Source organism: Nematolebias whitei, chromosome 4, assembly GCF_014905685.2.
Source record: "Nematolebias whitei isolate Nwh7 chromosome 4, NemWhi1, whole genome shotgun sequence".
NCBI classification, from domain to species: Eukaryota; Metazoa; Chordata; class Actinopteri; order Cyprinodontiformes; family Rivulidae; genus Nematolebias; species Nematolebias whitei.
This window is the reverse complement of record NC_056501.1, coordinates 13,692,552-13,708,409: the sequence shown is the minus strand read 5'-3', so window position 1 is coordinate 13,708,409 and position 15,858 is coordinate 13,692,552. Positions and strand designations below refer to the sequence as shown.

The 15,858-nt window shown below is 43.1% G+C and overlaps 1 protein-coding gene across 4 annotated transcripts in view; it reads left to right on the top strand.

Moving 5' to 3' along the window:
• The first annotated feature begins 2,215 nt into the window (after nucleotides 1-2,215).
• pcdh19 (protocadherin 19) overlaps nucleotides 2,216-15,858 on the top strand; it is a 68,548-nt gene continuing 54,905 nt past the window's right edge. For 2 of the 4 annotated variants that reach the window (XM_037675206.1, XM_037675205.1), the window contains exons 1-2: nucleotides 2,216-5,372; nucleotides 7,725-8,052. In XM_037675206.1, the coding sequence (XP_037531134.1) occupies nucleotides 3,241-5,372; nucleotides 7,725-8,052 (2,460 nt within the window). In that variant the 5' untranslated portion in view covers nucleotides 2,216-3,240. Of the gene's footprint in view, nucleotides 5,373-7,706; nucleotides 8,053-15,858 lie in introns of all 4 variants that reach the window. The other 2 variants (XM_037675204.1, XM_037675203.1) reach the window with 1 other exon arrangement.

Sequence of the window (15,858 nt, the reverse complement as noted above, 5' to 3'; positions counted from 1 at the left end):
CTACTGACCTTGTGTTGATTTTGCATTTGACAAATAAACCTAACCTGAACCTGTGTTGGTCCTGTGATGGACTTGTGACCCATCCAGGGTGTACCCCGCCCCTCGCACAGTGATTGCTGGACATGGGCACCGGTGACCCCCGTGACCCAAAATGGAATAAACGGGTAAAGATAATGGATGGATGGATGAACCTGTGTTATTTCTCAACATAAGACGATCGTAGTGTAAAATTGGCATAAGAGGCGGCGGGGGATATGCATTCCTTCAAGGACGGCTGGATCTAATTTATCGTGTCCAAATGTCCACAAAGAAGCCACAGATTTACCCCGTGATCCCAAACTGACAGCATGAGCCCCTTGCATCAAATTATTGTTTAACAGATAAACAAAAACTCCACATTGCACAATAATAATGCCATTCTAATTTCCATTTAGCGTTCAATCACCATTGATCAGGAGTGACAGAATGTGTGGCTCTGAGCTAACGTTCACGTCATGAGCAGAACATTAATTGTGGTCAAACTGCAGGCTTCTGCTCCAATAAGGAGAGGAAATTGATATGCCGGTGTGTTTCATTTATATTCTTGCAGTGTGCTGTTATTTTTCCACTGGGGTGAGCGTGAAGGGGGCAAAGAGAATAAAGGTGGCCGCTAGGTGTCACCCTTGTGACTTTGAAATCGGCCTCCCTCTCCTGCAGGACGTGATGGCGGCTGAAAGCGCGCCGGGGTGTGTTTGTGTGTGTGGTTGGGGGTGGGGGGGGGGGGGGGGAGTCGAGCAGACTGGCTGCAGGGGAGGAGGGTGTGTGCTAGAGAAAGTGAGAGATGAGGGGGTGAGAGAGAGGGAGAGAGAGACACTGTAAGTGAGTGTCGCCTCTGAGTGAATGAGAAAAGTGAGATTTCAAGGAGGGTGATGACAGTCTGCAATATGCGCACAGAGGAAGTTCTCATCGTGGTTTTTCTGTCTCCAGTGGGCGGCTGTGTTACTGTGGGGGTGGGGGTGAATTGTTCCCATCACATGGAGCCTCCTAAACGTCGCCCTGAATTACACGGAGATAAAAGGAAAGAGGCGCTTTGAATAATGACATAATTGATGTGTTGCTCCTTTCATTATGATGGTGGAGGTCAGCAGTTAACCCATTACCATACCTCCTCATATGGTGAAGCATCTTCATTTACCACAAGCTAATTATTCCTTTAATTGAACAAGTTGTAAAGGCTGTCTATGATTATTTTTGGTTTCATTTAAATAAAAAAAAACTTCTCCAGATGTTTGTTTTATTGTTTCTCCTTCTGGCCAGTTTGTTGCGTCACGTGGAAGTGTAGACACTTACTCATTAACTGGAGTTTATGGATGAAGTTGATGCGCATTAAACGCATGAGAGCCAGCCGTGTCAGGGTGCAAATGATGGAACATGATCGCTGCAACCGCTGTCTGAAGCAACAGGCGCTCACCTGAGTTTGAAATGTGCAGGAGGAAAGAAATGATTTCAGTTCTGAGTGTTTAACAGCAAAGGAGGGAAAGACACGAAGACTGCCACATTATCATCAATCCAACAATCAATATTTGGGATGAGAAGGGAAACTACTGGAACCAAGGCAGGAAATGCAGTTCCTTTTTATTGCAGGATGAAAGGATGAAGCTAACTGCTTCACGTGGCGCTCTCTAGTCTGCGCAAAAGTTGCAAAGCGGAAACAAAAAACATGATGCGTCTCCAAGTTGGAGAATCCCTGCTGCAGAGGAAAATCAGATTTTAAGTTGCGTCCCACCTGCCCCGCGCCCTCTCCCTTCCTCCCTCCCATGGGTACTCCCCCCCCTCCCCCGGCCATCTCGACTCCCCCCCCCACACGCCAGACTCTGCTTTTGGAAGCAACCCTAACTAACGATCATCAAGCCCTCCGCATCGTGTTTTCAGCTGTGTACACCATAATTGCCGGTTGAGTCGCCCATCTGCAGCAGAACAGGTAGTTGGCCGCGTTTCCTCGCTCGAGCTGAGCCCCGCCCACCAGGAGCTCCGGCCCTCCTGTGTAACCCCTGATTGGCTGAGGGGATTGCGGGTGCTGAGACTGAGCGCTCGGCTCGGAGCTGCGCGTCTGCCAGTGTGCACCAGTGGAGCGAGAGGAGCGCTTGTTGGAGTCAACTAGACAGCAACTGGCAACGAGTGGTGATTTTCTTTTTTCGCCCCCCCTCCCCCTCGCCCCCTCTCCTGTCTCAGCCAGGCTGGATTTAGGCTGCTGTGCTTCAGTTTGCTGCAGCTCAATATGAGATGCGTTCTGAACGGACAGAGTGGAGCTCTGGCACCGTTTCATCCCACTGGCTTCGGATTTCTCTCTGTTTGTGTTGCATGGACTCCTAACTGGGATATGTTTAGCCGTTCCAAGTGAGATGCGAGGAAATTAATTAATAAGTGGAAGCTTGAAGACTTGTGGAGGGGACCAGAGACTAAATCTGCTGGAAATAGAAAGGTAATCGGGACTTGGGTGATGTGGTAATACGCGCAACTGCGCCCCTCTTTTACGCAGAGATCCGGACTTAGGCTGTTGATTTTCTTTTTTGTCTCCAATTCTTTTCTATCTTTTTTCTTTAGCTTTTCAAACCCCCATCTGTCGACTGAAGAGGAAATTTAATCAGTGCTTGTAATAAACGAGCTATTTTATCCAAAAGGCGACTTAAATATTGATTATCACCAGGGCGGTGAAATCCCCAGACTTTCCAGCTTCATCACTTCATCTGCACGGAAGCGCAAGCTTTGTGTGGACTTGCTCACAGGAATTCAGATTCTGAGTCAGCCTTTCACCCCCTCCCCAATTTCTGCCGACTTGGACATGGACACTTCATCATGCGTGGCACCAGTTTGCTGCCTGTTAAGAGGCGCATGGATTTAAACGGCTAAACCACAACTGTGAGAAGATTCAGCATGTGTTCACAAACCTGTCGTCCTCAGTGTTTCTGTCGCTGCAGCAGCCCGGAGGACGAGCTCTGCCTGAGGAGAGTGAAATAGGCTGAGGCACTTGTTAGAGTATTACATCTCAAATTATGATTTAATCTGCAGAAAGAAGAATCTTCACCAACCCAAACACTTTTTCATGGACTATACGATGCGATGATTCGCTTGCACATTTTTTATGGTATTTTTGACGTGCGTTTTTTTTTAATGTGTGTGCGTAATTGTCAAGATTTTTTAAAATTTTATTTTATTTATTAGGGACCGAACTTTTCAACAGGTACAAGGCAAACCAAGGAGATGGAATTAATACAATTAACTGCTGCGTTCCTCTTATTTTGGGTCGGGACTGAGGCTGTTATCAACCTGAAATATGGAATAAACGAGGAGATGAAGCCCGGGTCAGTTATTGGAAACGTGACAAAGGACGCACTCAAGCAGGAATTTCAAATTGCACCGTCGCCCCCTTACTTAAGGGTCATTTCCAATTCAGAGCCAAAATGGGTGGAACTCAGCCCTGCCGGAATCCTTACAACCCAAATGAAAATAGATCGAGATGTGGTCTGCCGACAAACCCCAAAGTGCATTATTTCCCTGGAAGTGATGTCAAACTCCATGGAGATCTGTGTGATTAAAGTTGAGATCGAGGATCTGAACGACAACGCGCCCAGGTTCCCAACGAGCCACATTGACTTGGAGATTTCAGAAAATGCCTCCCCTGGTACCAGGTTTCCCCTAGAGGGGGCAAGTGATCCGGACTCGGGGATCTATGGAGTGCAATCTTATTCCATCACTCCAAATGAGCTTTTTGGACTAGAGATAAAAACGAGAGGGGATGGGTCCAAAATTGCTGAGCTTGTTGTGCAAAAATCCCTAGACAGAGAGACCCAGTCCCATTATACTTATGAAATCAGTGCAGAGGATGGAGGAGACCCACCGAAGATAGGTGCGGTCCAGTTAAACATTAAAGTCATTGATTCTAATGACAACAACCCTGTGTTTGATGAACCAGTGTACACCGTTAATGTCATGGAGAATTCCCCCATCAACACGTTAGTCATAGACTTGAACGCTACAGATCCTGATGAGGGCACTAACGGAGAGATTGTGTACTCCTTCAACAGTTACGTCACAGAAAAAACAAGGGAGGCTTTCAAAATTGACTCCAGAACCGGGATCATCACCGTTAACGGGGTTTTGGATTATGAGGCAACGCAAATTTATGAGATTGATGTCCAGGCTAAAGATTTAGGTCCCAACTCCATCCCAGCTCACTGCAAAGTGACAGTGAATGTGATGGACACGAACGACAACCCACCTGTGATCAGTTTGCTCTCACTGAACACAGAGATGGTGGAAGTGAGTGAGAACGCGCAGCGTGGGTATGTCATTGCGCTGGTGAGGGTGTCTGATAAGGATTCTGGGGCAAACGGCAAAGTGCAGTGCAGGCTGCAGGGCAACGTTCCATTCAGACTGCAAGAATATGAGAGCTTCTCCACCATCCTTGTCGACGGTAGGCTGGACAGAGAGCAGAAGGACACATACAACCTGACCATCCAGGCTGAGGACAGCGGCATCCCCCAGTTACGTGCCACAAAATCTCTTGTTGTCAAAGTAACGGATGAAAATGACAACCCACCCCACTTTGTTAAAGCACACTACCAGGAGATGGTGATGGAAAACAACCTCCCTGGTTCATGTCTGCTGGCAGTTTCAGCAGAGGACCCAGATCTGGGCATGAATGGTACAGTTTCATACTCCATAGTTCCTGGTGAGATTAAACATATGGATGTAAACACATATGTCAGCATAAACCCATCAGGACGCATTTACTCAATGAGGTCATTTGATCACGAATACACCAGGACTTTTGATTTCAAAGTTTTGGCAAGAGACAATGGCAACCCTTCCCTATCCAGTAATGCCACAGTGCGCATTGTGGTGCTGGATGTGAACGACAACACACCTGTGATGACAAATCCTCCACTGGTTAATGGGACAGCAGAGGTCTCTATCCCAAGAAATGCAGGTGTGGGTTACATGGTGACCCAGGTGAAAGCTGATGATTACGATGAGGGGGAGAATGGGCGGCTGACCTACACCATCTCGGAGGGGGACAGGGCTTTCTTTGAAATTGACCAGGTGAACGGAGAGGTGCGCTCCACCAGGATGTTTGGAGAAAACGTCAAATCTACCTACGAGATCACTGTGGTGGCGCGGGACCATGGCAAGCCTTCCTTGTCTGCGTCGGCCTACATCGTGGTGTACCTCTCGCCAGACCTGAACGCGCAGGAGACAATTGGACCTGTCAACCTGTCTCTCATCTTCATCATTGCCCTGGGCTCTATCGCAGCCATCCTCTTCATCACCATGATTTTTGTGGCAGTCAAGTGCAAGAGGGACAACAAGGAGATCCGGACGTACAACTGCAGGTACTGACTGGATTTAGAGTATGTGTGTGTGTGTGTGTGTGTGTGTGTGTGCGTGTGTGCGTGCGTGCGCAAGCATTTGTGTGTGCCTGTATCTGCATTGCTTTTATCATGCAGCATGTAGAGGCCCTGAGTGAGGACTGCAGATCCACCCCCCACCCAATCCCTTGCTTCCCAGCTCCACAGCAGATATACCTAAATGAACTGGACTGCTTTAAATCAGAGCCATTCTGCTGAGGCCCACTGTTCTGTGTTAGGGAAACACTGATTGATGGATTTAATCCTCCCATTGTAACCAATTGACTCATAAATACGATGGTTCAGCTGTCATGTTCAATTTGCGGATGTGTTGCCGGACAATTAACGTCCCACTGACTCAACGGCAGTTCCAGACATTTATTATTTAACGTCCACCGAAGCTGATTGGCTGTGATCAGCTTTAATCTAGTGTGATTATGGACAGTGCTCCAGGATCATTCAGATTTTTCTCTGTTTTCATCCAAACTAGAGCAAAACGGAGACATTAAGCCTGCACTTTAGAAGATATACTATCAGTTACATCAGTGCCATGAACTGTTACAGCAGGTTTATGGATAAAAGCAGATTAAAATGTTCCAGATTTTCTGTTTTCTTCATCAATCTGAGCATCAGTTCTGCCTTTGATTTCCCAGCTTGTGCCACATCACCACTGTAAAATTTACATATAGATTGAATTTTGAGAATTTAACCCGAAGCCATAATCATTTTTTTTTTCCTCACGTAATATTGTTGATTTGAGGTTAACTTCATTTTCAAGCAGTAGTGGTCATGAAAAAAGTACTGACATTCCCTCAATATGAATAAAATAAACCTCGTAATATTTTTTTAAGATACTTTTAAAGCATTGAATTGGTTTGCTAGGAATTTCTTCCTTTTTTTTTGTGTGAGTGTGGTTACAATCAAAAATAATTGCTTTTTCTCCTTAAAGTTGACATGAGGAGCTCATGTTTCCTGCCTGTCTAAAAATACTTTGCTGAATGTTATTTTATTTGACCTTGGCTACATTAAAAAAAGAAATTTAATAAGTGGCACTTGATTAAAACATTTGCCCAGCTTTGAATGTCAGTCATGCATTTTTTGCAGAAAGAGAAACAATGACAGTCAACAGCAAATTCAAATGTTCAAACTGCTCCCAGTACTTTCCTCTCCCATTGTGAGTCTGTGTCCCTGCTGGGAGCTTTAATCAGCACTGATGTGCTCTGCTTCTCAGTCACCACCTCAAATATGAGGAGCAGTTATCTCCAATTTATTTCCTGTCCTCTGTCAGTTTCCCAGACTCTGAAGTTTTCTTCTCCCAGATCTGTTTGGGCACAAAGCAGAGACACAAAATGTTAAAATGCTGATTTTGGGAGGGGAAAAAAAAAAAAAGGAATATTGTTCATGTTTCCATTTAATCAAGCAGGAGGAGACTGTGGGTAGAGGCTGCTTTCAAGATGCAACTTAGAAGATAAATTTAAAAAGACAAACTAACATGGTAATTTTAAAACTGGCAGAGGACTGAAGCTTCGTTACAGTTAAAAACAGAGGCCAGCTTTGTATGGCAAAAATATTTCATAAAAGACAAGAAACTGTCACAGACACATTCCAGAGACTGCAATTATACAAGACACAAACCACATCCGCTGTCCCACAAAGTTAGCTTTTACCAATTAAAGTTTGAAATAACAGAGATAGTTTTAAAAAAAAAACACCTCACATGATCTAAAACATGTTCCTCAGGGTTTGCAGAGTTCTGTTACTCAGTTTAGAAAACTGCAAGGCTGTGCAAAGAGTGAACATTTCCCTCAGTCTGAGCATCCTTTGATAAAACATGGCTACATTGCTCATTTGCTCCTATTAAAGTCAAAACACCCAGTTCAAGTTTCCAGAGGTCTCAGAGCAGCTAAATGAATTTGAATCTGCAGTTCTCCTGCTTTTGGTCTTGCTCATGGGCTTCCTTGATAAACAAAGATGGAGAGAGGGGTGAAAAAAGGAATTCATGCAGGCTCTGTGTTTTGAATATGATTGCATATACCGGTAGTGCTGCTCGGTATTAGTGTGCTCTTTTGCTTTGCTCCTGTGGTTTTGGCATGTTTGCATTTTGTTAGCCTGTTTGTGACAAGTTGATTGTTGAGCATGCAAATGCAAACAAACAAGGGATGATAGCCCCACAGCAGGATGGGTGTGGAAGTTCACGTAGGTGTGCTGCTCCACGGCGCCCATGGTTGAAAAGCACCCAAGCTGGCATGACGGGTGAGCTTTTTGACTGTGCGTGCAGGGTGGGGGAAGATAGAACACTGCTTTATTGAGTCTGTTCAGTTTCTTCTACTTGCGCAGGGTGGCAGAGTACTCATACGGCAACCAGAAGAAGTCCAGCAAGAAGAAGAAACTGAGCAAGAACGACATCCGCCTGGTGCCACGAGACGTTGAGGAGACGGACAAGATGAATGTGGTGAGTTGCTCATCTCTCACCTCCTCGCTCAACTACTTCGACTACCACCAGCAGAGCCTGCCGCTGGGCTGCAGGCGCTCCGAGAGCACCTTCCTCAACGTGGAGAACCAGAACTCACGCAATACCGCTCCCAACCATGGCTATCAGCACCCATTCACAGGGCAGGGTCACCAGCAGCCAGACCTCATCATCAACGGCATGCCACTGCCAGAGGTGAGATACAATCCACTGTGCTCTCTCCTTGATCCTTAGCTGCATTGCTTTGGCTGTCAGGAGCAGAATAAAAGGGGAGATTGATTTTTTTCAAAATTCATCCAGTGCAATGTAGTAGCAAATAAATTATTAGCTTTAAAAAAAAAACTTTTTAATTACCTAAAAGTGAAACACTGCCCTGATCCAAGTGAATCCTTACAATGCAGAGAAGCTATGAACAATATTTGGCGTTGCATTGCACCAAAGAATAAAGAGTCAGTGAGAAGAAATCCTTCACTGTTTGATGGGAAAGCTCAGCTATTTGAAATGTGAAAGTGTCAGTCGAGTGGAATCCTTCAAGGTGCCCAAACGCCTGCGCTAACCTGTGATAGGAGCGCTTTGCCAAGCAGAATTTGGAGGCCTGACAAAGTGGATCATTTGGCCTCTTCTATTGCACTTGTTTTCTTTGTGTGTCTGTGTGTGTGCGCGCTAAGTTGCTGCAAAACGAACAAGAGTTTGTGCACCTGCCAGATGTATTGACTCTGCTAATCAGCTCCACCACACATCATTTCAGGTGCTAACAGAAAGGAGTAATCATTGCTTAAATCTGTGTGTTGTCCATTTGGCTGCAGCGTTGCTGCATGGCTGCTCAGCACAGCGAGCCTCTGAATTACCCTGACGTACCCACGCATGGCTCCAGCTGAGCAGCGAAGCTCTGACTTGAAAGACTATTCGAGCTGACAGGTGTATGCCGACCAGCTGATCTTTAGTTTATGGATTTTTGTATGTATGAACTCTTCAATTGGATTCTTTTGGCAATCTCCCCTGTTTCTGTTCGTGACCCACTTTTCTCATGGGAGAACGATATTTATGTGTGTGTGTGTGAGTGCGAGAAAGTGCATCAGTCTTTGTGTTTTTATGAGTATGTGTGTCATGCTTACTCATATAGACAGCAGCAAATAAGCTCAGTGTACGCACACACACTCCTGAAATTGATGGGTCCAATCTCCGTTTGACATTCAGTGAGGCGAGAGTGGGGTGTGTTGGCTTGGGAGTGGGGGTCTTAAAACAAGAAACACAAGATGGATATTGATATATTGACTGGGTGATCCGGAGAGATCCAGGCACTATTGGATGCTGAGGGGTCAATGAGACCTACTTACAGGCATGCTGATTTACCGGGCCTGTCTGAACCGTTTGCTGTGAGTGTGGTGTGTGTGTGGGGAGTGGGGGGGGGGGGGGGGAGATAACATCAGTGAAAAGAAAAGGAAGAGTCATAGGGTGTTGAGGTGTTATGTGACCACAGACGTGAGAGATTCAGCACATGCATGTAGCGACCTGCGTGCTTCGATGCTGTGTCTGCTTGTAGCAGGTGTTTTGCAGGTCACTGCCACCCGTTTTCAGCCAAAAAGAGAAACCCAGTACAGAAAGATTTCCAACAAATGTTCTACTTTTTTATCCATGTGTGGCTGAAACCTCCATTAAATCCACATTGGATAGACATTTAGGGATTCATGTATTTGATTTGGCTAATGAAAACGAGTAGGAGAGAAAAGCAAAGGAAGATTGATGGAGATGATTCATTATGCAAAGTTTGGAGTTGTCTTGATGGAGTGGTGGAAGGGCAGATCAACAGATAACGAGGGTGAGCCTTGAGTCTCAGTGCCAGGTGTTTTAGCCCAGATCAGGCAGTTGATGGCCTTGATAGAGGCTGGAGCTGTTTAGCATGCAGCCTCCACCTACCTCCTTCTTACACTTGATGTTGACAAACATCTCTTTGACCCAGTCTTTGCACAATTTATCTGGACTGTGAAAAGAGGAGTATGTGTGAGTGTTAGGGGAGTGGATAGAAAGATGCAAAGAGAAAAAAGGGAGTAGCGGTGGAAGGAGCACACTTTATCCTTTGACAAAGTAACCCCGCACGGCACCAGTTGTCATTGTTTTCCTTCCTCCCCACTGTGACATTTGCACAAGACAGAAGCTATCCAGTACGTACAGATGTTGCTCTTAAATAAAAAATGGGTTTTGTTTAATTAAAATGCCATTTATAGAACAAACAAACAGCAGTGAAATGACTGATAATTGCATTGTTGCAGTGAGCGAGCGAGCTCGGGCTTGAAACCATTTGACTCCACAAGTCCTCGACCCATGTCCCACTGACTGGTTGGGACACACGTGTGGCTGTAATGTTGTGATTACCGCAGCAGTATTGTCCCCTCAAAATTACTTTCATACTGAGGGCAGCCTTAAAATAACCCATGATTCATTCTTATTAGAGTTTTTTACACAGGGGAAACTTCTATTCTCTGAGTCAGAACAGTCATCACAATTTGTTTGCTGAAGAAATGAAATAGAATATAGTGTTTATCTGTAATTTTCACCTGCCACCAAATTTAAGGACAGAGCATTAATGTTTTTGCCTGTGTCCCTGTGGTTATGTGTGTTTGTCTATGTTTTCAGGACAATATCTCAAAACCCAGGATTTGTATAAAACAGTTGGAAAGTAATCATTATCTCATGTAATCATATCTCATGGACCACTTGAAGGATTTTAATAAAACTCCCAGAACACAATCATTAGATGTATATTAACAACTGCTTAAATTCTGAAGTCCACCTAATTGACCCAGCATAGCTAACCGAACTTAGGAAACACAAACATAATCATAAATTGTTTAATTTTACAAAATTTGAGCTCAAATTTGCTGTGATAATAGCTGTGTATTGTCCCCAACACATGCTTTAAGTGCAACACACTGCACAACATCGTTGCTGAAAATCTTGGCAATAACTATCCTGATGCATGCTCAATAATCCAGGTAGAAAAATCTAAAAAATACTTTTTTAGACTTGGCAATAACTGTTAGAATGAACCTGGTTTGTCTGTTTGCAAAATGTCTTTAAGCCACTGAACTGATTTCAACCCATAACAATTTATGTCTATCTACAACTGATTATCCTTTGAATTCAACATAAATTAATAATGGCCACCACAGCCACTCGACCCTGTTTATATGACAATGATCCAATGAAAACAGTTTTTTTCCCCATTTCTATTGACACATTCACATTAAAACATTCTGATTACAATCTCTGTTTACACAGCAATGGCAGACGAGGAAACGGTGTAATTCCCACATCACACCACTAGTTGGCGCTATGTTCTTTGAAACTTAAAACTCTTAAAGGTTCATGCGTAAAAGAAAAAAGAAGTTCTAAACGCTCTAGCATTTCTCTCAGGAGAAAACCGCCATAAAAAAAGCCCAGGTGATGTCCAAACTGAAATCAGCCCGGGGAAATTAGATTTATAGATTTATAAGAGTCAGAAGCACAAACAATAGTCTGGTGTCCGCCGTTGTCGATAGTTTCTTCTTCTGTGGGTTGTAGGAAGCCATTATGTTTTGCATCATACTGCGCTTGAGCCAGGGATTCCCTGACAGAAAAGATCTTTTTTTTTTTTGTGTACACTACCACGAACACCGGGACATTTTTGAACCATTGCACACCGGAACCCATTCTCCAATTGTGCTGTTCTCAGAGAAAACATTTGCTATTTTCATGTAAATTAACAGTACAAACGCAACTAAACGCTTCCATTTTCACCAGAAATCGTTTTTGTGTAAACAGAACCTTAATCTACATAAAAAATAGCCATAATTCAGTTAATCTTGCACCTATTGAACTAAAATGGTGCGGTAGTAGTTGAGTCGTCCACAACACATACTCCAAGCACGAACAAATCTTGTAGGATTTTGCATTATTGCATGAAATTGTCCATAATGTTACTTTCAAGGTTGAGTCAAGATAGCTGCAACTACCGGTACTTAATTTCATAACATATAATCATCTTAGTCTAACATTCTGACATGAATGAGGACAAGCAAAATACATTATTTATGAAACAGAATCTTTGTATGTTTATGTTGGGTATTAGTATCCTGCTAAAATCTGAACAGCTAAAACCAAATGTTTCTTTTTTAAGGACATAACCCACTGGCACACACACCCGCACAGCTGACTCGGCCAAGATAATGGTGACAGGTCTCCCCGAAGGCCTCGTACCTGGAGTTGTGTATATTGTATTCCCCCCCTGTGAGAATGTACAACCTGCATATATCTCCTTGAACATCACTATCCATTGGTATTAAAAGCATCAGCTGCAAAATGTTTGTTAGACCTGCCTGTGGTTGCACTAATATAAATGCTCACAGGAGAATAGAACTGTCTTCCATGGCTTAATTATAGCGAATCACTTGGTTGGGGAGACAATTATACAGTAAAAGAAAGGCCTTTGGCTAGAATGTGTTTTTGAATTCGTAATGTGCACTAAAGCTTCTCACACCTGTGAAATCAGATAATGAGCATCACAGAAAAATGAGAGATCTTACTTTATCGATTAGCCTTATTCGGGTAAGAGAAAGAGGTTTGCAAATTTAATGATAAATCAATTTGAGAGAGATGATAAATGCATTTTATAAAAGGTGGTTGCTCGTTGCACTGTGCAGCGTGGGATTTTTAGTATTCAGTTGAGAGCGCTTCTTCCCATGAGTAAAAGTTATTTGATACCTAAAGCATTCCTCCTCCAGCCGCTCACCACACTTTTTTTTTTTTTTATGCTGTGCTGTTGCATAAGCTCTTAATTATTTCAAATTGTCTGTCAAAGTGACTGTTTTTTATTCTGACAAAAATCAAGGGTGCGCATCTCTAACGCTGAAAATGAAAACTGAACTCCTAGCAAGACTGCAGTAGTTGTTTTTTTTTTCTTTCTGGTGTAAGTAAGGAAGATGTTTTGATATTTATGTGTGAGAGACGATGGGGAGTGGTTCCAGTGAGGCAGCGTATCCCTCTCTGTTGCTTCACATCAGGACAATATGCATGGGCGCATTCAAACGTGTCATATTGAGCATGCAAAATAGATGTCATGCTGTCAGCATGCCACACATCTGTTAAACTGCCAATCTCCCCCTACACACTCACTCACCAACACATGCACACATTATATTTATTTTGTGCTGTCACATTTAGTTGAAATATGTGTTGGGACATTATCATTTACATCATCATAAGCAAGTGATGAAAAAAAAAAAATCTCAAAGACGAAGAAAAGAGAGGCATAACTCAACTCTTTCAATAATCAAACGCAGCTGGGACTCTGCATTTAAGCGCGTTGTGTTGATGTGTTTAGATACACACAAACTGAAATTGCTTTTTTGTCCTTTTAGTGCTGCTAGAAATGCTACATATTTACCACCGTTACATTTGCATAAATATTTTTCCTCGGTTTAGTTTTACAGTGTCTTCAATAGTTGATCTTTTCCCCTTATCTCAGCAGCCCTTCAATTTTATAATAAAAAACTACATTAACATTTTGAAAGTGTTGTGCAGTCAAAAGCTCCATGCTGAATTAGAGTCTTTATTCAAGCTACATTCTCATTTCATCTTTGCAAGACTGTTTGGCCAAATCATTTAGCTTTGTTTGTTTGTTTGTTTGTTGCCTTGAATAAGCTGTGATTGGCATAAAGGACATTGGTGCTGCTTGAATGTTTGAGAGAAAACAACACAGAAGCAGAAATAAGAAGCACAGCCTCTTCTCTCATCTTGTCGTGTCTCTTGTGGGCTTGACTGAACACGTGCTTTACATGAGACGGATGGAAAATCTCTCAAAATGTATAAGTTTATCACTTCCTGTTAGGTTTGGAGTGTTGTACTGTCAGTGTTTTATTTCTATACTTCTTGAAAGAAAACTGAAAAGCTAGCAGATATGAGATTGATCTTCAGCACACACTCTAAGCCCTGACTGAATAGGCTAGATGTTTGTTCACAAAATATCCGAATGAACCCCTAGATGGAATTTATCAAAATGTTCAGTAGTCAGTTTGTGTACATCTACAAATAATTTAAAATCCAAAATATTAGTCAATAGCAAATGACTATAACTCTGTTATCAAAGTTCATGCACAATAATTGAGGTAAAAAAAATCCAACAAAGTTCAGTCAGGTCCTCTGGACGGTTTCTTTATTTGTTGAGACATTTCATCCTTCATCCAAAGGACTTAATCAGTCTGAGGATCCACAATCAACTCAGTCCCACAAGCAGCACACTCATATAGTGGACCAAGAAACCACTTGTCACTAGCAAACTGGTTGGTCTACTATGTGAGTTTGATGTTTGTGGGACTGAGTTTGTTGTGGCTCCTCGAACTGATGAAGTCCTTTGGATGAAGTATGAAACGTTTCAAGAAAAAAAAAAAAGAAATGTTTAGATGACCTGACTGAACTTTGTTGGCTATTTACCTGAATTATTGAGCAAGAACTTCGATGTTTTGGACCATCTTGGCTATGGCTGCCACAGAGGAGTTGACGGGGGAGAGGGTTTGTCTACTAAGTGAGTGTGATGCTTGTGGTACTGAGTTTGTTGTGGCTCCTCAGACTGATGAAGTCCTTTGGATGAAGGACGAAACTTCTCAACAAATAATGGTACCATCTAGATGACCTGACTGAACTTTGTTAGATATAATTCAGTGAGTTTTGCAGATGTAGTTCTAAAGGTTGGCATAGAAGTAGTTGAGCATAATCCTCCATACGTATTCAGAGCACTATGCATTGTGAAACAACTTTGCTTAACATGTCAGGCATCAGTTATTACAGCCAGTCTTGGGTACATATTCAACTGATTGACAATAGGAGACAACCCAATACAAGATGGCTGCTACAGCTAATTAAACTTAGTCAACATATAACTTGGTATAACTTACCAGTACACAAAATGATAGATAATGAGGTGATACTGTAGCTGAGAACTCAACACATACTCTAAATATTGACACATGCTGTAAAATATGGTTGTAGCAGCCATCTTGAATTAAAAGTTTATCAAGGAATGCTATGCCTTTAATTAGAGGTCATTTTTAGGGCAGCAATCAATCTCTGCTTCGCAAGTGCCTTTGTTTGTAAGGAGAAATGAAGCAATCTGTGAAAAATAAATTAACAGTGACAGTGATGTACTCGGCACCATCCGCTGCTGGCTCCTCCTATCACATTTAACACGCAGCATGGGTGTGGCCAGGGATCATTGAGTGACATTACTCAACAAGATTGTTTTCAGGTCATAAGCAACCAGTCCTAGTTTAACGCTTGGTTGGATTTTTATAGCCTTAACCCCGAACCCGCAACACCCCCGTCACTGCATGTCGTTCTTAATGTTGCAGAAGTATGATGAAATGACATAACGACTGCAGGCAGCCAGTCAGAAGCACTTGGGCCCGCCGGGTTGCCACCCTCTTGTTAGGAACAGAGCATCCAGCCAGAAGAGCTTAACGGTCCGAACACATGACTGACAGCATCTGATGCACACACATCACTGTGCTTAACCACACATGACTTGTACCGAATGTATAAAGGGAAGGAGTACACGGTCGTAAAATGGCAAGTCCTTGCAAATTGCGTAGAAGCGAAGCAGGAGAGAAGTAGAGAGGGGGGATCTATTTATGGAACACCAACGATTTTTCTCAACCTGTAGTTCTGCTGCCTGATACATGTTGTGTGTTTCCCGTGGAAATCAGTGTTTGAATGAGGAAAAGATTATTTCCAACAAATCACGGTGACCTTTGCCGAAAGCAATCATGTCACTTTTGTTCTTTTCTACTACACCGATGCTCACTTGCTTTTAAACCATCTGTGCCTCTTGCTTAAAATTTTGGCAGTCCAGGCCAAAATGATCAGATTAAAAAAAAATTCTCATACTCCGAGAAGACGCCACATGGCATGCAGAATTATGAAAACACAACGAGTTAAATGATCCTCAACTATTTGGGAGCATTTCACTTA